The sequence below is a fragment of the Phyllobates terribilis genome, unplaced genomic scaffold (genome assembly GCF_046119375.1).
Source record: "Phyllobates terribilis strain yellow unplaced genomic scaffold, ASM4611937v1 Scaffold_2__4_contigs__length_985480577, whole genome shotgun sequence".
NCBI classification, from domain to species: Eukaryota; Metazoa; Chordata; class Amphibia; order Anura; family Dendrobatidae; genus Phyllobates; species Phyllobates terribilis.
Window position 1 is genome coordinate 195229511 of NW_027362762.1, and position 26207 is coordinate 195255717.

Genomic DNA, 26207 nt, shown 5'->3' on the forward strand with positions numbered 1-26207 from the left:
TAGGCAGCTGGGGGCTGGAATCCGCAGCGCAGGGAGGCCCAAGCTTTCTGGGCCCCACCCGCTGCAAATTGCAGTCCGCAGCCACCCCGGAAAATGGCGCGTTCATAGAAGCGCCATCTTCTGGCGCTGTACCCAACTCATCCAGGGCCCTGGTGCAGTGGCTCACTGGGTAATAAAGGGGTTAAGGCCAGCTTGGCATTATCAGCTGGCCCTAAGCCCGAAATTCATGGGGTCACGCCAATATTAGACATGACCACCATGAATTTCTAGTAAAGTATTTAAAAAAAACACAACACCCAGAAAAAAGTCCTTTAATTGAAATAAACACACAATTCTTTATTGTTCTAAATTAAACTATACTTACCATCACGCCCATTCCAGCTGAAGCCAACGATCTCCTGCAATAAAAGAAAAATAATAAAGCAACCTCATCCTTACCTTTCCATGGTTCCCACGACAGCTTCAGCTCTGCTACATCGAGATGACAGGCTGGACCGCAGCAGAACGCTGCCATCCAGCCTGTCATCCCGCAGACACTGAGAAGCACAGGCATGCTTGCGCTCCTCAGTGTCTCTCTGTGACGGCATAAAGATGAGCCGAGGACATGTTGGACATGAACTCGGCTCATCTGGATGCCGTCACAGAGAGACACTGAGGAGCGCAAGCATGCCTGCGCTTCTCAGTGTCTGCGGGATGACAGGCTGGATGGCAGCGTTCTGCTGCGGTCCAGCCTGTCATCTCGATGTAGCAGAGCTGAAGCTGTCCTGGGAACCATGGAAAGGTAAGGATGAGGTTGCTTTATTATTTTTCTTTTATTGCAGGAGATCGTTGGCTTCAGCTGGAATGGGCGTGATGGTAAGCAGAGTTTAATTTAGAACAATAAAGAATTGTGTGTTTATTTCAATTAAAGGACTTTATTCTGGGTGTTTGTGGTTTTTTTTTTTAACTTTGACTATGGGGTTAGTAATGGGGGTGTCTTATAGACGCCTCTCCATTACTAACCTGGGCTTGATGTCAGCTGGCATTATAAGCTGACATCAACCCCAACCCTATTACCCCACTGCCACCGCTACAGGGCAGTGGGAAGAGCGAGGCTAAGTGCCAGAATTGGCGCATCCTATGGATGCGCCATTTCTGGGGCGGCTGACGGCTGGTGTTTCTAGCCTGGGAGGGGGCCAATATTCATGACACCCTTCCTGGGCTATTAATATCAGCCCCCAGCTGTCTGCCTAGCCTTTGCTAGCTATTAAATTAGGGGGGACCCCACGTCATTTTTTTGAGGGGGTCCCCCATTTTAATAGCTAGTAAAGGCTAGGTATTCAGCTGGGGGCTGATATTAGTAGCCTGGGAAGCTCCGTGGGTATTACCCCCTTCCCAGGCTTCAAACATCTGCCCCAGTCGTCTGCTTAACCTCCGCTAGAGACTAAAATTATGGGGAACCCCACGCCAATTTTTTTTTAAATAAATCCTTTATTTTAACACTAAATGACAAGTACAGTAATCAACACTGTCACTGTACTTATTATATATGTGACTGACATGTTTCTACCTATCTAATCTATGTATGATTCTCTATTCCTTCTATTCTAAATTGTCGGGTACAGATGCTGAATTGCCGGCCGGCTTTTTTAAAGAGACGGTGCATGAAAACACTATTATATTTTTAAATAAATCCTTTACACTAAATGACAAGTACAGTAAGCAACACTGTCACTGTACTTCATATATATGTGACTGACATGTTTCTATCTATCTAATCTATGTGTGAAGCTCTATCCTTTCTGTTGTAAATTGTCGGGTACCGGTGTATGCCGCTGCTGAATTGCCGGCTTTTCGCGTAATACATTCTACATTATTCTTAGTTGTTTTACTTCATGTAGAATTAACCTACAAGGAAAGAAAGGGTTTATTTTCATTCCGATATTTGTGTCCCATTGACTTGCATTGGTTTCCGGTATCGGAATCGACGATATCCGATACCCAAAAAGTATCGGTCCGATCCAATCCGATACGATATTTCCTGATATCGGAAGGTATTGCTCAACACTATCCTTAACATATTTCACAGGAAAGTACTTTCACTTTCGTTTTTGAACGTTTTATTTTGAGCCTGTAAAAGTGGCTTAATACCTCTGACCACGTTGTTGACAGCAGTGACCTGGGGGTCAGAAATGCTTCCTGGGGCGATCCCCATGCTGTCCCCATGTCATTTGAGCACTGTCACTATCGTTTTGGGCACTTGTTAGGCTTTTAAAAGACTGCCGGGGGAGCCGCCGCAAAAATGCTCGAGTCTCCCATAGACTAACTTTGGGCTCGTTGCTCGGGTCGAGCACCCGAGTATCACGGCGAGCTCGGCCCGAGCTTCGAGCACCCGAGCATTTTAGTGCTCGCTCAACACTAATAGTGACCCTTTAACGAGCCTTATCACATGACTTAGGATATAACCCAGAACCAGAAACTCAATTTGCAGACACTGTGTTTCGGGGTACTGCCCCTCGTCAGTGCAAAGTGTGAGTTCTGGTTTGGTGGGTGAGAGGTGTCAGACCGGTATCCAAGGGGTAACATTTCTCCTTGCGGAGAGTGACATGTTAAGCATTAAGTTTCTGGTTCTGGCTTATATACTAAGTCATGTAATAAGGTTTGTTAAAGGGTCATTATTGAGTTTTAGGAATGCTACTTCCTGTGGCACAAGAGTTCTAGCCCTCTTCCTCTCTGAAGAGACAATTTGCATATTTCCCAGAGGAGCATTGCAGCTTTAAAAGTCTCCACAAGGAGAAATGTTACATATACAGTGCCTTGTGAAAGTATTTGATCCCCTTGAACTTTTCTACCTTTTGCCACATTTCTGGCTTCAAACATAAAGATATAAAATTCTAATTTTTTGGGGGAAGAATCAACATGAAGTGGGACACAATCGTGAAGTGGAACGAAATTTATTGGATATTTTAAACTATTTAAACAAATTAAAAACTGAAAAGTGGGGCGAGCAATATTATTCGGCCCCTTTACTTTCAGTGCAGCAAACTCACTCCAGAAGCTCAGTGAGGATCTCTGAATGATCCAATGTTGTCCTAAATGACTGGTAATGATAAATAGAATCCACCTGTGTGTAATCAAGTCTCCGTATAAATGCTCTGTGATAGTCTCAGGGTTCTGTTTCAAATGCAGAGAGCATCATGAAGACCAAGGAACACACCAGGCTGGTCCGAGATACTGTTGTGGCGAAGTTTAAAGCCGGATTTAGATACAAAAAGATTTCCCAAGTTTTAAACATCTCAAGGAGCACTGTGCAAGCAATCATATTGAAATGGAAGGAGTATCAAACCACTGCAAATCTACCAAGACCCGGCCGTCCCTCTAAACTTTCATCTCGAACAAGGAGAAGACTGATCAGAGATGCAGGCAAAAGGCCCATGATCACTCTGGATGAACTGCAGAGATCTACAGCTGAGGTGGCAGAGTCTGTCCATAGGACAACAATCAGTCGTACACTGCACAAATCTGGCCTTTGTGGAAGAGTGGCAAGAAGAAAGCCATTTCTCAAAGATATCCATAAAAAGTCTCGTTTGAAGTTTGCCACAAGCCACCTGGGAGACACACCAAACATATGGAATAAGGTGCTCTGGTCAGATGAAACCAAAATCGAACTTTTTGGCCACAATGCAAAACGATATGTTTGGTGTAAAAGCAACACAGCTCATCACCCTCAAAACACCATCCCCACTGTCAAACATGGTGGTGGCAGTATCATGGTTTGGGCCTGCTTTTCTTCAGCAGGGACAGGGAAGATGGTTAAAATTGATGAGAAGTTGGACGGAGTCAAATAAAGGACCATTCTGGAAGAAAACCTGTTGGAGTCTGCAAAAGACCTGAGACTGGGACGGAGATTTATCTTCCAACAAGACAATGATCCCAAACATAAAGCAAAATCTACAATGGAATGGTTCAAAAATAAACGTATCCAGGTGTTAGAATGGCCAAGTCAAAGTCCAGACCTGAATCCAATCGAGAATCTGTGGAAAGAGCTGAAAACTGCTGTTCACAAACTCCCTCCATCCAACCTCACTGAACTCAAGCTGTTTTGCAAGGAAGAATGGGCAAGAATTTCACCCTCTCGATGTGCAAAACTGATAGAGACATACCCCAAGAGACTTGCAGCTGTAATCGCAGCAAAAGGTGGCGCTACAAAGTATTAACTCAAGAGGGAAGAATAATATTGCACGCCCCACTTTTCAGTTTTTAATCTTTTAAAAAAGTGTAAAATATCCAATAAATTTCGTTCCACTGCACGATTGTGTCCCACTTGTTGTTGATTCTTCCCCCAAAAAATTGAATTTTATATCTTTATGTTTGAAGCCAGAAATGTGGCAAGAGGTAGAAAAGTTCAAGGGTGCCAAATACTTTCACAAGGCACTGTATATAAATATATACATATATATGAACTTCTCTTAGACAAATATAAATAGTTGTTTGTTAAGTACCACTGTGTCCTCGTTGCCTGTGCTGTTGCATCTGCGTACCTGCATTCACCACCCCAAGCAATAATGGAAATGGTGAAAGATCTCTCTAAGGCAGAGGTCCCCAACCGCCGGTCCGCGGACCAGGACCGGGCCGTTGGGGTTTTTCAGCCGGTCCGCGGCACCGCTGACAGCTAGCTCCGCGGCCCTGCGCCTGGTCAGAGCTCGCTCTGTGTGGATTTATAATGTTTTCTGCCATAGCCGTGACAGCTCGCAGCTCCCGGCAGAGAACATTATACAGGACGGGGTGGGGCGTCGGGCGGGTCTTAGTGACGCAGCCCTCCACAGCACAGCATGGTACCTGTTGTACGTCACGGGGCGGGTCTTAGTGACGCGGCCCTCCTGCACAGCATGGTGTGTTCCTGACGGGGTGGGGCGGCAGGCTCTCCTCACTGACACGCCCCCGGCAGAACATGTTATGTGGGGCGTGCTGGGGCAGCAGACTGGCTTCAGTGACGCGGCTCCCGGTACCGGTGTTCAGTGTGTAGCGCTGCTAAGCAGCAGCGCTGTATACACTGAGGCTCAATGTACAATGCTGCTACTTAGCAGCGCTGTACACCGAGGTCCCGCCAGCATCCTCCCCATACAGCTCCACCCCTCCATAACCCCACCCCCATATGACCAAAGCCCCGCCCCCACCCCCACCGGGCCATGGAAAACTAGTCTTGCTTAAAGCCGGTCCCTGGTGCAAAAAAGGTTGGGGACCTCTGCTCTAAGGAATCTAGGTCACTGAAAGAAGAGTGACCTGCCAGAGATAAAAATAGGGAGAGGGACAAGTGTATTGTCACACCCCACTGCACTTGCCCCTCATTTGCATAAGATTTCAATTATGGACTTTTCTAAAATAGCAAAAAAAAATTTTACATGCAAATGAAGGATTTGTTAAGCATCACAGTGCCTTTATATACAGGTCATTAGTTTGAGTATAAAATCTTGATGACAGGTTCCCTTTAAGTGAAATTTAGATATTTTAGGTAAATCTGGCTGAAATTAATAGTGTATTTCTTGAGGCCTCATTGGCCCTAAATATAAAATATATCTCAGAATTTCTACTTATCACTGAGTTTTTTTCAGATCCGAAAAAATTGTGCCAAGGTGGGGAAAATGCTCTAAAATAATACAAAACCCATTACTCACCTAATAAATCCCATGGCATTCACTGTTGGTGCTCCTCACCAGTGTTTATTTACAATAACATTTTTAACTACTTACAGGACCGCTGCAGCCAATCACTGGCCTCAGCCATGTAGTGATCATGTGGGAAGTCAGGGAATTTATTACAATAATGATGAGTCTTTTATTATTTTTTCTTCTATGTGTGTCACATGAACTGTTTCCCACCAGTGCACTATAGAGATGCTTGCATTGGACACTCTCACATTTGGAGCATTATTAGTTTACATAAACAAGAAATTCTGCAATGTTACAGCATAGGGATTAATTTCTTTCATTATTGTTAATTGAATCTTACTGCACCACATTTCCCTCGATGCAATAACCACATTTTTGGTAGGAGGTGTCTACTCACTTAACCTCTCGGCTCAGTGGATGTTGATCCCTGACTAGGGATTATTCTTCTGTGCACACAAGATGGAAGCTGCTGCAGGTTAGATCATGGTGATCAATAAGGTCAAGCATTCTTATTTATCATGTCTGAAAGAGATGGTGTCATGTGAAAATTAAAAGTAATTAAAGTCTGGTTCTGCCTCTCGTTAATTGTCCATCAATTAGACTGACTCACATCATTACATATGTCACTGATTATATCTATCCCCTGTGGATTGCTTTGGGTTTATGTAATAATGATCCTATAATGATTTAATGGTTCGTGTAGTTGTTGTTTTTAGAGAATATTTGCTGCCATCTAGGATAGACTATTACATAAAAACCATGTAGTTTAAAAGAAAACCTTTCACCTTCAGGTTTTAAAATATGGTGGGGTAGTATGTCAGATCGTTATGTTCTTGTGAAAGGTCCATGATGATTAAATCCGGTGAGCTCATCCTGATGTTCAGGATTTGTGTACGGCAATATCGGTAACGACAACATAATAATAGGATAGCATTTACACTTTAGGTTACAACTGGTCTTGTAAAATTACCTTCTATTATTTGGCCATTAAAGAAGCACTCCTCCTCCCATCAAAGTTTTTATCCTCTTAATATATTGCTATCATCATATTATACAGTACTGTGTACTTACAATTGCTCATTTTGCCTTTCTACCCAGATAATTCTTCTCTTTTCCATTAGGTCTATGACATTATGTAATTAAAAACTGACTAGCTGAATCCTAAGCTCTATGTAGAAACATGAGGTCAATTTTCCCTGTATGAGTCATCATCACTGCAAAAGTCTCTGGCAGGGGGAGGAGGGAGCAGCTGGGTCAGGAGTTGAAGAGGGGAATGATTTTTGCAGAGACAAGACTTCCTGTTTCTACATAGAGCAGAGAACAGAGAAGAATTAGCTGGGTAGAAAGGCAAAATGAGCAATTGTAAGTACAAAGTGCTATATAATATGATGATTGCAATATATTAAGAGGATAAAAACTTTAATGGGAGGAGGAGTGCTTCTTTAAGTAGCCATGAAGAGCTAGCATCGGTCTTAATGCCTCCTATGAGGTGACATCCTATAACATTATAGGTCCAACACTACAAGTAAGCGTTTTTTCTTTAATAGTATTTTCATTAGGCTTCATTCAGACGTCTGATATTCTCGTACAAGTGCTATTTGTGGTTTTCTCGCTCGCAACTGTGATAGTCTATGGGGCCATCACATGTCCATGATTTTTCATGGACTAAGTAGTCCGCAGAAAATCGCGGAGACATGTCCGATTTTGATCCGAGCGTTGGATTAAAATTGGCAATGCAAGCCTATGGGGCCGTAAAAAAATCTTCACAAACAATTTTCAGACTGTCAGAAAGGAGTAGGCAGAGAAACTTTTAATTTTTTTCTCAACGTATGAGAAAAACTGATGAAACTCACACCACACTCTGATCAAATTATGAACAAAATAATTGGTCCATTTTTATTGTATGGGAGAAAATCAGATGTGTGAATGAGGCCTTAATTTGTAGGAAATTGAATAAACAAGCATAATACTATATAGGTAGCTTAGAAGAGGTAAGGTAAGATTGTTAATTAGGATCCTTTGTAACACAGCAGAACAACATATAAGAATAAAATACCAATTAGAAGGGCAGATTTAAAAAGAGTAATATAATAATAATAATAATAATATTAATAATAATATTAACAATAATAATATAATGGATTTTTTTTTAACATTATGTAGAACTTTTTCCTGGGGTTTTTAAACTGGATGAGAAACAATGGAAAATGAAGTCCATACTCTACAGAACAGAATCAGGCCTGATTTAGGCATGTCAAGAATGTTGGGAGCAGCTCACCCTGTTCACCATATCCTGTGGGAAGGAGCCATAAGATCTATACGTTCTAGATAAATTCCACAGTCAGGGTATTGTTAGAACAAGATGAAATCTGGACTAAGCCCAACCACTATATCAACCTCGTCTCTGGATAAATTTTACTTAAATTTGGACCTGAGAAAGTTTTTATATAATGAGACAAACAATAGATTAAAGATTTACTTTATTTTATTAAAAATATAAGGTATTTGAAAATCTGTAAGTTTGAAATATAGACTTTTTTTGCAGCAACAGATGCTTATTTCCTGAAATATTCCCATTTAGACTTTCTCCTTTTGCTTGCTGATTTGTATCACCAAGATTCATCTTCTATCTCTCCAATGTCCCCTAAGCAAATGTAGACTTTCCGCAATAAGATCACATTTTGTATATGTCTTTTTTTATGGGTCAGATACCCAAACAGCCCGTCACTGAGCCAAATTTAGGTAACCACATGGCTCTATGATGATCCAAGTCTGTGTGAGGTCTGCACGTTTTGGCCATAATACAAATCCAAAACTGATTCAAAATAGATTTCAAAATAGATCAAAAAATGAGAATATATCCAAAATTACAGTATTTTTCGGACTATAAGACGCACCTAGGTTTTAGAGGAGGAAAATAGGGAAAAAAATGTAAGCAAAAAATGTGGTCATGATGCACTGTTATGGGGGAGGGGGTCTGCTGCTGACACCGGTATAGGGGTAATATCCCCCAATTCTGTTAATATCCTCCATCCTGGTATGTATGGCCCCTCCTTCCTTGTATACGTGGCCCTCATCCCCATCCTGATATGCATGGCACCCCTTGATCCCCCATCCTGGTATGCATGGCAACCCTTGAGCCCCCATCACGCTGCCCACGAAAAAAAATAAGCAATCATACTCACCTCCTCTCTCCTCCAACGCTGTCCCGCTCTGCTGCCGACACTCTCACTATGTGAGCTGTGCATGGCAGGGCACTCAAGGCGTCCCTGTCATGCGCTCTCACACAGTGAAGTGCTGTGCCGGAATAGTCACTGCTCCTCGCTCCGGGACTGTGTGTGTGGGGAGCAGTGACCATTCACTCTCTTCAATAGCACGCACACTGTACCCGCAGCATGGCTCCTGCTGCCGCTCTGCGGTCAGTGTGCCCGCTATTAAAGACCATGGATATTCACTACAACCCATGGGAGTAGGTTGTAGGGAATATTCATGAGCTTTAATAGCGGGCACACTGACCGCAGCGCGCAGCAGGAGCCTCGCTGCGGCTACAGTGTGCACGCTATTAAGGAAAATGAATATTCATTGCTCTCCATGCCCATGGCTGTGGGGAGCAGGGAATATTCATTTTCTTTAGTAGCGGGCACAGCGTAGGCTGCAGCAGGCGGATGCTGCCTCCTGTGCCACACTAATCCCCCGCTGCCGCTCCCCCACACCCACCACCACGCGCAGCCATAGAATATAGGTATAGTATTCGGACTATAAGACACACCCCCCACTTTCCTCCAAAATTTTGGAGGAAAAAAGTGCGTCTTATAGTCCGAAAAATACGGTAAGTACGATAGACCCATAAAGCCTTTATTTATACATGGCGGGCTGGTTCCCAGTGAATGCACTGATCCTCTGTATCATTTGCAGACTTGTGCGACTTCATAGAATCATAGAATCATAGAATGGTAGAGTTGGAAGGGACCTCCTGGGTCATCTGGTCCAACCCCCTGCTCAAAGCAGGATTCACTAAATCATCTCAGACAGATGTCTGTCCAGCCTCTGCTTGAAGACATCCATTGAAGGGGAACTCGCCACCTCTCGTGGCAGCCTGTTCCACTCATTAATCACCCTAACTGTCAAAAAGTTTTTTCTAATATCTAATCTGTGTCTCCTCCCATTTAGTTTCATCCCATTGCTTCTAGTCTTTCCTTGTGAAAATGAGAATAAAGATGATCCTTCTACAATGTGACAGCCCTTGACATATTTGTAGACAGCTATTAAGTCTCCTCTCAGTCTTCTTTTTTGCAAGCTAAACATTCCCAAATCCTGCAACCGTTCCTCATAGGACATGGTTTGCAGACCAGTCACCATTCTGGTCGCTCTTCTCTGAACTTGCTCCAGTTTGTCGATGTCTTTTTTAAAATGTGGTGCCCAAAACTGTACACAGTATTCCAGATGAGGTCTGACCAAAGAGGAGTAAAGACCGATAATGACTTCACGTGATCTAGACTGTATGCTTCTGTTAATACATCCCAGAATTGTATTTGCCTTTTTTGCTGCTGCATCACACTATTGACTCATGTTCAGTCTATGATCTATTAGTATACCTAAGTCTTTTTCACATGTACTGTTGCTTAGCTCTATTCCTCCCATTCTGTATATGCTTTTTTCATTTTTATTGCCCAGATGTAGTACTTTGCATTTTTCCCTGTTAAAAAACATTCTGTTGGTTGCTGCCCACTGCTCCAGTTTATTTAGGTCTTTTTGAATCCTCTCTCTCTCTTCTCTAGTATTAGCTATCCCTCCTAGCTTTGTGTCATCAGCAAATTTATTCAGTTTACCCTCAATTCCTTCATCTAAATCATTGATGAAGATGTTGAACAATACAGGTCCCAGGACAGAGCCCTGTGGTACCCCACTTGAGACATTCATCCAGCTGGATGTGAAGCCATTTACAACCACCCTTTGAGTCCGATCACTAAGCCAGTTATGAATCCACCTAACAGTTGCCTGGTCCATTGCATACTTGGTCATTTTTTCAATAAGGATGGTGTGAGATACTTTGTCAAATGCTTTGCTGAAGTCAAGATATACTATATCTACAGCATTTCCCTGATCCACCCAGTCAGTGATTCTGTCATAGAAGGGAATTAAGTTAGTCTGACATGACTTGTTAGTTACAAACCCATGCTGACTCTGGTTAATCACTTCATTCTTATCCAGGTACTTACATACATGTTGTTTAATAATTTGTTCAAAGATCTTTCCTGGTATAGAAGTCAGACTCACCGGCCTATAGTTCCCTGGGTCCACCTTCTTCCCCTTTTTGAAGATAGGAACAACATTTGCTCTTCTCCAGTCTTCTGGGACTTCTCCTGTTCTCCAAGAATTTTCAAAGATTATGGAGAGTGGTTCTAAAATTTCTTCTACGATCTCCTTCAGTACTCTGGGGTGTAATTCATCTGGACCTGGAGACTTGAACTCATTTATGTTAGCTAAATATTCCTTCACAATCTTTCTGTTTACAGATAACTTGGATTCTTCTATTCCTTTAAAAGGACAGTGAAGATCAGTTGATGTTACATTTTCTTTCTGAGAGAAAACAGATGCAAAATAGGAATTAAAAAGTTCGGCCTTCTCAACATCCTCTCTTACCATTTCTCCATTTTCATCCTGTAAAAATCCTATAGCATCTTTGACTTTTCTTTTACTTTTGACATACCCCCAAAATCCTTTTTTATTGCTTTTGACATCTCTTGCAAGCCTTAATTCATTGTCAGCTTTAGCTAACCTGATACGTGCCCTGCAGGATCTGCAGACTGCATTATAATCTTCTTTAGATATGCCTCCCTCTTTCCATTTAATAAACATTTCTTTCTTTCTTTTTAGCATGTGTTTAAGTTCTGTGCTCATCCATCCTGGTTTCCTTAAATGCTTCCCATTCTTCCTACTTTTCGGGATTGTTAACAATTGTGCTTTGAGAATCTCATTTTTAAAAATTTCCCATCCTTCCTGGACATTTTTGTCCTTAAGGACATCCAGCCATTGGATCCCTCCTATTCTCTTTCTGAGTCTCTTAAAATCTGCCTTTCTAAAATCTAACCTTGAAGTTTGAGTCTTCACATGTCTTCCTCCTCTAGTTATTCAAAATTCTATAATAGCATGATCGCTGCCTCCTAGGGTCCCAGCCACCTTTACCTCCTCAACCATTTCCTCCCTGTTTATAAGGATTAGATCCAAAGTAGCTGATCCCCTTGTTTTCTCCCCTACCTTTTGGAAGATAAAGTTGTCAGCAATAGAGGATAAGAATTTGCTTGACCTGTTAGTTTTACTTGAGAGATTCCCAACAAATGTCTGGATAGTTGAAATCTCCCATGACCACTACGTCATATTTTTTGGAGAACTTGGTCATTTGATACATAAAGAGTTCATCCATATCTTCAGCTTGCCCAGGTGGCCTGTAGTAAATGCCTACAATGGTGTCCTTTCCGTTGTTCTCTCCTTGTATTCTTACCCAAACAGTTTCCACAGAACTCCCAGTCTCTGAAGCTTCAATCTCTGTGCAGATATACACTTTTCTAACATACAATGCGACACCTCCTCCTCGCTTATCAATTCTGTTTCTTGCAAATAAGTTGTATCCTTTTAGCCTTTTATTCCAATCATGTGTATCGTCCCACCAAGTTTCAGTGATTCCAATGACATCATATTTCTTTTCCTGCATTAGTAGTTCCAATTCTCCTTGTTTGTTGCCCATGCTTTGTGCATTTGTATAAAAACATTTTAGTTTGTTTGGTTTCTCTTCCTCCCATATTTTTATTATTTAAATTGTTTTGTCTTTGTTCTTCCTTTCCACTTCCAGTAGCAGAGATCTCAATAGTATTTGTCAGCTGTATGGCTTTTTCTGGCCTTTTGCTTCCCTTCCCACATTGTTCTAGTTTAAAGCTCTCCTGATGAGTGTAGCAAGGCAACTTCCAAATACATGTTTTCCAGTCTTCGTAAGGTGCACCCCATCTCTAGCAAGTAGTCCATCGTATAGGTAATTCATTCCGTGATCCAGAAATCCAAATCCTTGTTGACGGCACCATCGACGTAGCCAGTTGTTCACCTGTAGAATCTTATTCCACCTCATTGTTCCATGGCCATCCACTGGGAGGATGGATGAGAAGACCACCTGCGCTCCCAATTCTTTCACTTTCTTGCCTAAGTCTTCAAAGTCACTGCAGATGGTTTCCAGGTCCTTTCTTGCGGTGTCATTTGTCCCCACATGTATTAGCAGGAATGGGTAGTGATCTGTAGGTCTGAAGAGTCTTGATATCCTGTCAGACACCTCTTTAATTTTTGCTCCAGGAAGACAGCACATTTCTCTTGAGGTTATGTCTGGTCTGCAGATAGCGGCCTCTGTTCCTCTTAACAGGGAATCCCCCATGACCACCACTCTCCGTTTTTTCTTCACAACATTCTTCTTTCTCCATCCAGGAGGATTCTGAGGGCTTACAAGATTATTCATTGCTGGCAAAGTCTTATCTTGCTGTATTTCTTCATGGTTCTCCTGCGAGAGAGCCTGGTACTGGTTCCTGAGCAGTATGGGTGCTGACTGCCTCTCAATCCTCCTGCTTCTGTGGGTCACATGCTTCCATTCCTCTGTTTCATCAGGTGCAGTTCGAATTTCTTCTCTTTCTGAATCATGAAGAGATAATTCTGCTCTGTCTAAGAACTCTTCACCTGCCTTAATGATTTTCAAGGTAGTTAACCTCTCTTCTAGATTTCGCAACTTTTCCTCCAAGAGGGACACAAGCTTGCATTTCTGGCATGTGAAGTTTGGCTTTTCCACTGGAAGTCTGTGAACATGTAGCAGGATATGCAGCTCACCAAATGGCTCCTGGACTCTTCCATGTTCTTACTGTTAATGTTCTGAAAACAGTGAAAAAAGCTTCAATATGCGTGCGCCGGCAGGGAACCTGAGACTTGTGACACAATGGTCTCAGGTTCCCTTTCACATAGTTCTAATGAGGAGTAGGGTGACTCAAATGAGTTGCTGTGATTGTTATGCATTATTTATATGTTGAACTTTGGGTGGCAACGTAAAAAGGAACTGCCACTACATATAGTAATCATTTTTTTATTAACACTTAACACTTCAGCATTTTTTTTTACTAACATCTGCTATTGGTTATGTAAGAATGATTTGTGTTTCCTTGACCTTCTCATTTTAAAATATCCTATGTATTTTATGTCCTTTAAGAGGACCTTTCACCAAATTTTTCACGCTGAACTGGGCACATGATGCCATATTGGCTGCAAATCAGAATAAAACTTTTTTTGTTTGTTTTTAATTTTGTCTCTCAGTTGTGGAGATATTAGCAGTCAAAGTATTTGGCACCTAATGAATTATAATTTTACAAGAAATCGTGATATAAACCATTGCCAAATTAAAAAAAATGCAGTACATGTCACACAAAAAGCTGATTTAAACAACAGGTTGTCTTCTGAGGACACATTCCCATTAATGCTGTTAATTAAAATTACAGACCATAGTTGTTGGAAGGATCCCTTAAAGAGGACTTGATACTTGCGCAAAAAAATTGAGTCAAATACTTTATAATAATCATTGTGTTCCCCTAATCCTGCCACTTTTATCTTTTGCGCTATGTTGATCCATTGCAGAAATATTCACATTTGCTTTTTCTGGAGCGCACTCCGCTTGTAGTCCAACTGGGCGTTTCTTTAGAGTGTTCTGTGGGGGTGGACGCTTTCATCCCTCCCTCCCAGACACAGCCAATCATCAGTTTGGTCAGAGTTTCAGTTTTTAACATCAGAGTTTGGTCACAATATCATCAGTGTTTTTTGAATGAAAAAAAAATTATGAGGGTTTCTTAAGCTTCTCCTATCAAACAGTTACTGAAAAACAAACAGCCCATGGATGGCATCGGAGTGCTGTTTGTTTTTTGTCATGCAGCCGTAGACTTGCATTGGTGAGATTGATCCAACACTCAGATCAAAATCAAACAAGTCTCTGTGATTTTATGTGGACCACTAAGTCCACAAAAATATATATGTACGTGTGAAACGCCCCTAGACAATAATAGGTATGAGTTCATAAAAACCTCAAATAGAAGTTGTACAAGAAAAAGTGGAATTTAAATGAGGCCTTAGAGATACTTTTTGTAGCTGCTTCCTATGCAGGATATGATGATTGTGAACAGAGAAATCTCCTCTATTAACTTAGAATATCCTTGAAGGGTATATGAAAATGGGTTTAGTAAAATAGATAACATTTTAAGGTATATAATTACGTTTTCTGTTATAATAGAAGTCATTAAAAATGTTATAAGTTGTGTATGCATCTGTTTGAAAAGCATGAATATACAGGTGCTTCTTACAAAATTAGAATATCATTAAAAAGTTAATTTATTTCAGTTCTTCAATACAAAAAGTAAAACTCATATTATATAGAGTCATTACAAACAGACTGATCTATTTCATGTGTTTATTTCTGTTAATGTTGATAATTATGGCTTACAGCCAATGAAAACACAAAAGTCATTATCTCAGTAAATTAGAATACTTTATAACACCAGCTTGAAAAATGTTTTTAAAATACGAAATGTTGGCCATCACTGATTGTGGAAACTTCACAGTAGACCTCAAGCAGCTTGGATTGTGGCCTCTCCACTCTTCCTCCAGACTCTGGGACCTTGATTTCCAAATGAAATGCAAAATTTACTTTCATCTGAAAACAACACATTAAACCACTGAGCAACAGTCCAGGTCTTTTTCTCCTTGGCCCAGGTAAGACGCTTCTGGCGTTGTCTATTGGTCATGAGTGGCTTGACACAAGGAATGTGACACTTGTAGCCCATGTCCTGGATACGTTTGTGTGGTGGCTCTTGAAGCAATGACTCCAGCAGCAGTCCACTCCCTGTGAATCTGCCCAAAATTTTTGAATGGCCTTTTCTTAAAATTCCTTTCAAGGCTGCGGTTATCCCGGTTGCTTTGTGCACCTTTTTCTACAACACTTTTTCCTTCCACTCAACTTGCCATTAATATGCTTGCATACAGCACTTTGTGAACAGCCAGTTTTTTAGCAATGACCTTTTGTGGCTTACCCTCCTTGTGCAGTGTGTCAATGACTGCCTTCTGGACATCTGTCAAGTCTGCAGTCTTCCCCATGATTGTGGAGCCTACTGAAACAGACTAAGGGACCTTTTTAAATGCGTAGGAAGCCTTTGCAGGTGTTTTTGTTAATTATTCTAATTTACTGAGATAATGACTTTTGTGTTTTCGTTGGCTGCAAGCCATAATCATCAACATTAACAGAAAAAAAACACATGAAATAGATCACTCTGTTTGTAATGACTCTATATAATATATGAATTTCACTTTTTGGATTGAAGAACTGAAATAAATTAACTTTTTGATGATATTCTAATTTTGTGAGAAGCACCTGTAAATGTGAATATATCCTTTATTTATAAGATTATTTTATGTAAGCGAAAGCAATGGATGGCACAAATATCTAATTTTGTAACAATAGACAAATAGCAAAACATGCAAAATTTTTCCAAAACATATCGATGTAATAAATGTAGAAAGGCCTGATCTGGGAGGAACCTTCCTTATAGACAGATATGTTATTGAGGATTATATAGAGGTCTTCACCATCCTGATAATGTCACTATATTCCTGTCTTGTTTCTGATCAGACTTGCGCTCATCTATACGAGTCTCGACAAAGAGTGACCCAGCCATCAGAAACAAGAGATGTGATTGGTCGCTGCTTTGTATTGAGTGAAGACTTGACTGTCAATGATGATCTGGATGGAGGGGAATGGAAGTTCTGCGAGGGTCGACCACAAGGACACGAGATGTTTGGGTTCTGCCAACAAGGCATGTCAGCTGGATTCACTTCAGACAGCCATTATATCATATTTGGGGCACCTGGGACCTACAACTGGAAAGGTATGTACTGTAGCTATAAGATTTGCTATAATTTTAGATTTATAAAATATATTATAAGGAAATTCTGTTTATTGTAGACTAAATAGCAAACTGGTTCCAAATATTTTTTTCTCACTTGACTGGTTATGAACTCATTACCTTTAGTATTATTTTAGTTTTCCTAAAGCAGACAACTATACAGTGATGGAGTAAAGACTAAATATCCAAAAATACAAAGTATCATAGCAAACATTGCCATCATTAAAAGGGGGTTTCCAACAATTACTCACATACACTGCAGTAAAGCCCCCAAAATATTAATTTAATACAGTATGAAAACCCTTTTCTTCTTATATACACATTTATCTACATTACTCGCTATCCTTTCCAGTTTTCTGTCCTTAGACACCACATCCCTACACTGCAATGTTTTGGGGGTGGCAGCACATGACTTGTGACCAAATCAGACCACTGTTTTGGCAATATGAGTAAAATAAATACAACGTGCCTTGCTTAAGCAGGAATTGGGAAGTACATATTTGGTTTTAGAAACGCTATAAGCCAACAGGTAACGCTTGGAGATTTCCATAATCTGCAGAATAGTGAATTCAGCTCTGTAGTGTATGTGTAAACTTTAATAGCTTTTATAGGAGAATTTACAGTGAATTAAACAGAGTTAAAATCCTGATTTTGACATACAGTAGAGCATATATTGACATTTCAGTCCAAGTAAAATCCAGCAAGTGCCCTTGTGTTGTGTAAGACACATTAATGCAGTGACTGTAGGAATGTACATTATTGCTTTCTTTAATTAACTCCTGCTACTCCCTCATCTTATCTCCTAAAATGTATTATTACTTTTTTACTTCAGTGATCTGCTGAATTGGAGCATGTTTCTCCTGAGAACAAATAGAGATTAGGAGACGTTAGAACTGCCCACATCTCATTTGCACACTATGGACCCTGTATAGTTCTGCATAATACAGTATAGCATTTAATGATCTAGTATATGGACCACCTTATAATACACAGCATATTCGGCCCATAAATAGAGCAGAAGAGCCCAGATACATTCTTCTCCAGGTAATCGAGCCTTGGCTACTCTAGTTCTCTAGATAGTTTGTGTCTCATTAATAGACATTCCTTGTTTTCCTCCAGGGGTCATTCTTTAAAATGACATGTTGCTTGGAATGAGGAAGAGTGAAGACAATGAAAGTGTTTTATGTGTCCTGTGATTGTCTAATGACTGATATTTTAGTGTGCAGCTCATTGTACGTCGTATTGTGGGGTATATGGTATTTTATGGTTCTCATGCTCACTTTACCTCCCAGGTGAGCTGCGTGTGGAGCTCTTTAATCAAACCGTTCTGGAGCTTGGTACCTATGATGATGGGCCTTATGAAGTTGCTGGGGAAAACAGCCAGAAACCTGAATTGATCCCTCTGCCATCTCACAGTTATCTTGGTATGGGTTCATGGCCGGCTGATGGAGAGAGAGACTGAGAGAGAAAGAAGCACACAAAAAATGGCTTATTTTATCACAGTTCCGACCACAACTCCAAGAACATGATGACTACAATGCTCAAATGAATAAATCATCAATTAATATGTGGTCAGGTGGAGGCCTCCATATTGGGAGCTTTTTTTCCCTCTCTGCACTAATAGAGGAGGTCCTAGGAGGACCTAGTAACACATAAAAGACTGCTTGCTTGGTTAGGACATGGTAGTGTCTTCCTCTCTCATATCTTCTCTCTCAGCATCGTCGGCCATGACACACTTGTGTTGTAGCCCTTCTAATATGTTTTCCCTTTTCTTTCTCTCTTCCACACCTCTGTCACTCTTCCTGGGGGATTCATGGTCATGGCACAGGACTCTTGTTTGTCACAAACATTGATAGTTCAGACCCGGATCAGCTGGTTTATAAATCGCCGGAACCCAGGGAAGAGGGAGCCAGGCTGGGTCCTGACGTAGCTCACAATAGCTATTTAGGTTTGTAACTTGCATACGTGTGTGTGGGCCGGGTTCAGCTCCTACCTCCTGCATGGTCCTGTCAGCCATATCTTGTCTGCCCTTCCATCTGCTCTGGTGAATGCAAGCTCATATTTTATGTGCATGGTGTTACGATGGTGTCTTAAGCATGGTTTTTGTTTTCTGTGTTTTTTTTTATAATTCTTGATGGTCTGTTCTATTACATAAGTTTGCCCCTTTGGGTTGGATTGTCTTTCAATGAGGACTATACTATGGCTAATGCAAAGAATACGTGTAACAATATAGTGGAGTTAATCATTTTCTAGTTCCGTAATATTTCTTTTGAACTGACCATGAAATTGGATCTTTATTAACACTTACAAAAAATATTCCTTTGAGAAAAGGTGTCTCTATCTCAACTATATTGTAACACAATTAAGAAATACATTTCAACTATTTTATAAAATTAGTTTTGAGTATTGTAAATATCGCACTGACGGCTGGCGGCATGCATGATATAAATCTGTACCGTTGTCATAATGCATGTAACCCTTAAAGTCAATGTATATTGAAAGGATATTTCAATGGTTTTGATTTATCGGTTTCCATTTTCTGCTTATTTCATGTTCGAGCTATGGTCTATGCATGTGACATCTGTCTTTGCATCTTTCCTATAATCAATGCAGCAATCTTCGCCAAGCAAACCTCCATGTTGCTTTTCTTGCCTGCATCAGAATCTAAGCAATATTAGTCTTTACTAGAATTACTATGCTATGCAAGCCAATGATACTCAAATAGTGTCACTGTAACTGCAAACATTTCTTCATCATGTGCTTATTATTGTAAAATGGTAAATTATCTGAATATAGCTTTACTACAATATATAATCGTATTATGATGCTAGTATTACTTGTCCCTTATTTGAGTATCATAGACTATTCATGTAAAAGCTATGCATTAAAGTAGCACTCCAGTTTTTTTTTAGTTTTTTTTTTTAAATCATTCTGTCACTACTCACCGAATGTGTACAATTACAGATATATTATGCACATAATATTAATAATATTATGCAGATAATAATGCACTCTGCAAAAGTTTTAGGCAGGTGTGGAAAAAATGACAGAATGCAAAGTGAGTGAATATCAGAGAAATCTACATCCTTGGTGTGACCGTCCTTTGCCTTCAAAGCAGCATCGATTCTTCTAGGTACACGCCCAAACAGTTTTTGAAGAAATGTGTCAGGGAGGTTCCTCCAAACATCTTGGAGAACTAACTACAGATCTCCTGTGGATGTCGCTTATGCAAATCCTTCTGTCTCTTCATGTAATCCCAGACAGACTCGATGATGTTGAGAACAGGGCTCTGTGGGGGCCAGATCATCACTTCCAGGGATCCTTGATCTTCTCCAATAATTTGGCTCCAAATATATTCTGTTTAGGTTCATTTTCCTGTTGCAGAATAAATTTAGAGCCACTCAGACACCTCCCTGATGGTATTGCAAGAATACCTTAGCTGCGAATCAAATTTCCTGGAAAAATCTGTGAGATTTGATGAATTAAAATTTTGTCAAAGCCACTCATTTCTAGTGATCATGACAAATTTTGATTTAGATTTCTCATCTGTTCATTCACTTTTCATTTTGTTAATTGATAGTAATAAACTATTTACACTTCTATTTTTGAAAGCATTTTTACTTTACTTTGCAGCATTTTTTCCTACAAGTGCTTAAAACTTTTGCATACTATATATATATATATATACATATATATATATATATATATATATATATATATATGTATATGTATGTATGTATATGTATATGTGTGTGTGCAATCTTGCACTACTCTATATGTACCACTTGATCACATGACTTAAAGGGGTTGTCCGGTACTTTTAAAAAAATGCCAGTGTGTTTTAATGCTAAATACAACCTTCTTTCTAATTACCTTGCGCTGCTGATACTGCCTATGAACGGCGCTATCGGTGGCCGCAGCCGGCGCTGACATCAACTGATGTCACGACAAGTTGCGGCTGCAGCCGAGGTCCCTCTTCCGCGTTCCACCGGTGGCTACCGGGTTGTGGGCAGGGTTATTCCCCTGTGTCACACCCGGCATCCACTGTGCTCTCTCCCTGTCCTCATTCACTGGGAAAGTGCGTGGTGGATGCTGGGTGTTACGCAGGGGAATAACCCCGCCCACAGCAAGCCACCGCGGGGACCCCAGCGCTGAGTCACGCCTCACTTGTCGTGATGCCTGTGAGCGGCCACCGATAGCGCTGCTCACAGGCAGTATCAGCAGCGCAAGGTAATTAGAAAGAAGGTTGTATTTAGCATTAAAACACACTGGCATTTTTTTTAAAGTACCGGACAACCCCTTTAACTGTAGAGAAGTATACCATAGCTCCTTAGGAATTACATAGCTTTATATTATTTCAAGGGTGTCTCCATGTGAGTCACTAGAACTTACTATATGATGAAATTGTATGCACTGCGCTAAGGGGAAAAACAGAAGCTAATATCAAAGATAATGATAATGACTGCACAGTGCATGTCACGCAGTTATAATGTAGATCACAGTTCAGCTTTCCTTACTGTATAGTTATAATTTGTTAGTTGATTTAGGAGAATACAGAGTAGAGGATAATCAGTGTTACTGCAGCAGGCAGAGGTGTTATTGGCTCTAGCTGGTCATGCGATGTAACATGGGATTGATAGCAGAGCATAGAAGAATGACATGCGGGATAAGAGATGGGAAACCAGATGGGGGCTGTAGGGAAGAAAGCTGGGGGCTGAACTGCATAGAAAGAAGTACACTAAATGTAACAAGGTACAGAGTGACAGACAATCAGGTGGGGGAAGCACTGTTAGAAGAAAAAAAAACTGTGAGTTCTTCTTTAAATTATTTTGCAAAAGGCTTTGCTGCTTTCAAGTATTTGCTAACTCAGCTCCATGACGCTACTGTTTCTACAATGCTCCTTAAGTTTCCTTTAGCTTTAACAATCACGGCACACATGGTATGCGAAGCATCATCCACCTTTATAGGAAATATAATTGATATATAACTTTTAGAATGTATTCATGACGTACACTTGCAGCTCCCAACATGTCTAATGTGAACAGCACAGTAGTCTTAACTACATCATAAAAAAGCATGAAGGAGACATTCTGTAGGTAGATGAAAATGGCAATTTTTTTCTCCTTAGAACACACTGAATCTTAGCTATTCTGTAAAGCTGGCCATACACATTATATAAAAGTTAATTTAGGAGTCATCAACCGTCAAATATGTATGTAGATTTCCTGGCCATATTCCAAAGGCAGCTGTCTGGAGTGAAAGAATGTAGGCATTTTGGATTTCATCATGCCCATTCCATTCTTCCCGCTGGAGATATGCCACTGCCAGTGGGTCTGGCATCTGCTTATTTCCTTTATTCCATTGGTATAATAGACAGTTATGGGGGAGTTGGGTGAAATAACTGTCGGTTAAATAAATGTGTAGACAATAGATATTGTACAGGTAGAATCAAAATGTTGTTTTTTTTTGTTTTAACTAAAATGCTTTATAGTTTTCATGATTCTGCTAAAATGATGCTGGCATGCAGTGTCCAATGGCTACATATTTTTGAAGCTAATACCTCAGTTTACCCACATAATCTTATGTCCACTGGCCACTGTAGGCGAGCTGCTAACTATGCTATAAAAATTAAGGGTCTGGAGAGATGTGGCTGGGATCTCAGGAGTTAACTCGGCAGTTTGGAATGTAGCTACTGCACACATTCAGCCAGACTCTGGTGGTCAATCTCATTGGCAACAATCTGTACACTATGTAAAATAAACACTCTCCGGTCCACAGTAAAAATCAGAATATCTTTACAAATGTCATAAGATATAGTAAGCTATCATGTGCGTTGCATAGGTGATTTTTTCGACATTGGTTGAAATACAGTTTTTCTCTTTACCATCCCTGTAAATGTACTAAAGGTTGGCACAGTGAACAGTTTGCTTTGCATCCCTAGATTCATGACTTTTTTCAGGCATTGTTACTTTTCTTCTAGTGCCCAATATTTGGCTCTTCTTTTATATCTTTATAATGAAGAATTATAGCCATTTTTCTTAGTTACTGCAAAAATTTCTGCAAGAATCAGGAATCCTTGAAGGTTTTCTGGAAATGGAACTTAGACCCCTTAGTATTTTTTATTAGGGGGTCCTTTATATTTCTGATAAGAACTGAAGCATTCAAGGATTTGGGAGGTTGACTGTATAGTTTGCATAGCAGAAGTGGTTACGGTGTTTGTATGATAGGTTCCCTCACTAATATTGGAGTCAGTTATTCATGATAAATCTAGGGAGTCTATATATCATTATATTATGTTATATAAGTCTCTTATTAAGTAAGTATATTATATAAGTATTATATAAGTTTAAATAATTATAATGATAATAATAATAATAGAAGTAGTGTTTCACATTGCTGAGACCACCAGCTGGCGTAGACACTCTTATAGGCCAGGCAGTGCTTTGAGGGGGTAAAAAAGGGTATACAAATTATCTCTTATCCAGAATAATGAAAGCTGTCTTTCCTGAACCATCCATTGATGTAAACTAACTCCAATGGTTGGAACTAGAGAGAAACCTTTATGCTTTTTCTGGAGGAGAGATAATTTGAATACTTTTTTTAAAGGGAATCTGTCAGCAGGTTTTTGCTATGTAATCTGACGACAGCATGAGGTAGGTATAAAAACACTGAATTTAACAATGTTTCATATGTGTGGTTTTGTTTACTTAGATTGGAGGTTTAATCATCTGGTGATTAATATTGCTGTGACTAGCTGGCACACAGGCAATCAAGTACTCCGCCCCCTCCTGTGATAAGCAGCACACTGTGCGCTTGGTGTGGGTGGGGTTAGCTGTCTCAACTCTGCTGCATTGCTGAATCGAAAAACTGTGTCAGAACGGCTGCACCCAGTAATATAAGTGATACATCGTTGGATTCAGGGTCTCTTTGCCTATATCATGCTGCTGTCAGATGAGGTAGCAAAAACCTGCTGACAGATTCCCTTTAAGTCCCATTTATATATGCCAATAATCAGAAACGAGTTTATAGGATCAGTCTTTCCCAATTTCGGCCTGTCTAAACACCTGATAAATGAATAAAATGCTCATTTGCCGAAGCTTAAAAATAATTGTTATCGGCAGCATATCTCAGTGTAAACATGGGACTATATAGGTATGTCTGTATGGGTTTTGAACATTGAGACATTGAGCTTCAGGAACAAATGGACTTATCATTACTTTGGGCAATGATAAGACGTTTTTCAGTATTGAATGCTCATCTCAATATGTCCTAGTATAACATATGATGGCATATGCTTTGTGGCACTTAGTTGAGGGCAGCGCTCATCCCTCCAATCATGAAGCAAGAATTGTGGATTGTTGCAAAAACATTGGCGGCTAGATCAATGTACATGTTGGCTTTAATGAAGCTTCTTAATAAGGGAAATTAAACAGCACATAAATCTAATAATAATTATAATGTTTTTTCTTAATATCTCATTTTACACATGATAATAAGCAAATCCTTACTAAAAAGGTGGATGAAGTCACTTATAACCTCATGTCTATCATTTCTAACTTAGTGTATCAGCTCAACTAGTTTTGGGTAAATCTAGCCCACTGGGTCATATGTGACCTTTATATACATAGGGTGAGACGATACAACCAAAACTAGTCGAGTTTAATAATGGCCCATTTTTACAGGCCAGACTAACACATGCATTGTGTTTAAGGAGAAAGACTATAAGGGGGAGCTGATCCAAGGCTACAGAAAATCCAGAGTCCTGTGCTGACCACTCACACTCTTGGCAGCACTGCTAACTTTGGGTAATAGCCAATTAGACACCACAAATAGGATTAAGTATAATTCCCTTTCTCATATGTGTACACCTGAGTTTTTCAGTCTGTGGAGTGCATACCCTGTAGACCCCAGACAGCTAATGCGGTTAAATAGTTTGAGATGACCTTCCAAATTGCATTGAAAAGTAGTCTTCAAAGTAAAGTTAAAGCTATCATCAGAAAATAATGTATTGTTTAAATCAGGCTTTTATGTTAAATGTGTCTTCTGAAACATTTTTGACTTTTTTTTTTTCTTTTTTTTACACATTATAATCTATGTTAAAAATAAAGAATAGAAATCTTGCAATTTTCACAATGGCCACTAGGGCTTTTTTAGAATCTAATTTCCTGTTGTTTCAGGAAATCCACATGTACATTAGCAGCAATAAACAAACCTCGACCCTATCTTTTGTATTGAAGCATCTAATGAGCGTGTGCAAAGGTCATTGTGAAGGGAGTGGGAGCAGGGTCAGCTCTGACACTGCCTATTGGAATTGGTGGATCAGCTGTGTATAGAGCTGTTGCATGTCATATCCTCCCTGTGATAATAATGAATCTGCAGAAAACAGTACCTGGAAAAATAGGAGTTTAGAAAAGAACCAGTGGGCGGTGTGAAAACTGCAAGATGCTTTTTTTTAAGCAAAGATAAAAAAAAAAATTGTCAAATTAAAAAAACAAACAAATATATGTAATGTAACTTAAAATAACCTGATTTAAACAATAGGTCATTTTCTGTTGATATCTTTCCTTTATAGAAGATAAATGCATAATATGTGGAAGAACTAAACATCTGTCCAATGAAAACTGGTTTTGATAAGGGCTTAGTCATTACAAATAGTCTTTTAAAGAGGTTTTTCAATTACTATATAGTAAGTGGTAATTGAACCATTCAATGAGATAAGGTTATGTTGGCTGACATGGTTGAAAAATGTTGGTGTACACTGATATTTTCGTTCCCCTCTTCCTGAATGAGTGTAGAAACATTGAGACTTATTTAATAAGGCAGTTTGGTCACATTTTCATTCACTATGGCCCATTCACAGTATATCATTGCAAAGTTCAATGGTGTGTAGCATTCCTACCATTCGTTGAAGACATATTTTTTTTCACTTTTTGTTTTTGACAAATTTTGCTATACTCTAGTTACAACCTGTACCTGTGATTTCTTAAAGGGTGTCTGTCAGCAGGATTTCACACCTATTTATATGTGCGTGTAGCTTTTTCAAAGCACTACCTTTACATGGCCAGTTCATACTTCTACTACTGGGAAATCAGCATTGCATTTAAATGATAAATGAGGCTGAAGGACTATTCGGAGATGTGTAGCCTCTGTCACTCCAGCTCTATTCCTTGCCCAACGCCACCTCCTCCTTGACTGACATCTCCTTTGCTTGAAGTCACACAGTATAGCGCCTGTCAGTCAAGATGGCTCTATGAGCCTTTCAGTAAAAATGGAGGAAGAGGCACCATGAGGAGAATAGAGCTGGATTATTCGGAAGAAAAAGACTCAGGATATATAACCATGCACACCCAATGTTGGAAAAGTGAAAAAAATCTTTATTACATGATTACATTTAGACAAAAGAAAAATTTTTTAAAAGCATTTAAAACAGACAAAAACATGTGCAATCTTCATATGGGGGAATTCATGATAATATGCATAAAAATAGCAATAAACTCCACTATGTTATGTGCCACAGGTATATTTTACATCACTTATATAACATTCGATTAATGTAGACCAACTAAGCAACCCTGGCTATAAATAGCACAGC

The 26207-nt window shown here is 39.9% G+C and overlaps 1 protein-coding gene across 5 annotated transcripts in view; it reads left to right on the forward strand.

The window, feature by feature from the left end:
- Positions 1–26207, forward strand: part of ITGA7 (integrin subunit alpha 7) — a 218412-nt gene that overhangs the window by 124281 nt on the left and 67924 nt on the right. For 3 of the 5 annotated variants that reach the window (XM_073663763.1, XM_073663762.1, XM_073663760.1), the window contains exons 4-5: positions 16342–16597; positions 17908–18039. In XM_073663763.1, coding sequence (XP_073519864.1) covers positions 16342–16597; positions 17908–18039 — 388 coding nt within the window. Of the gene's footprint in view, positions 1–16341; positions 16598–17907; positions 18040–18443; positions 18564–26207 lie in introns of all 5 variants that reach the window. The other 2 variants (XM_073663764.1, XM_073663761.1) reach the window with 2 other exon arrangements.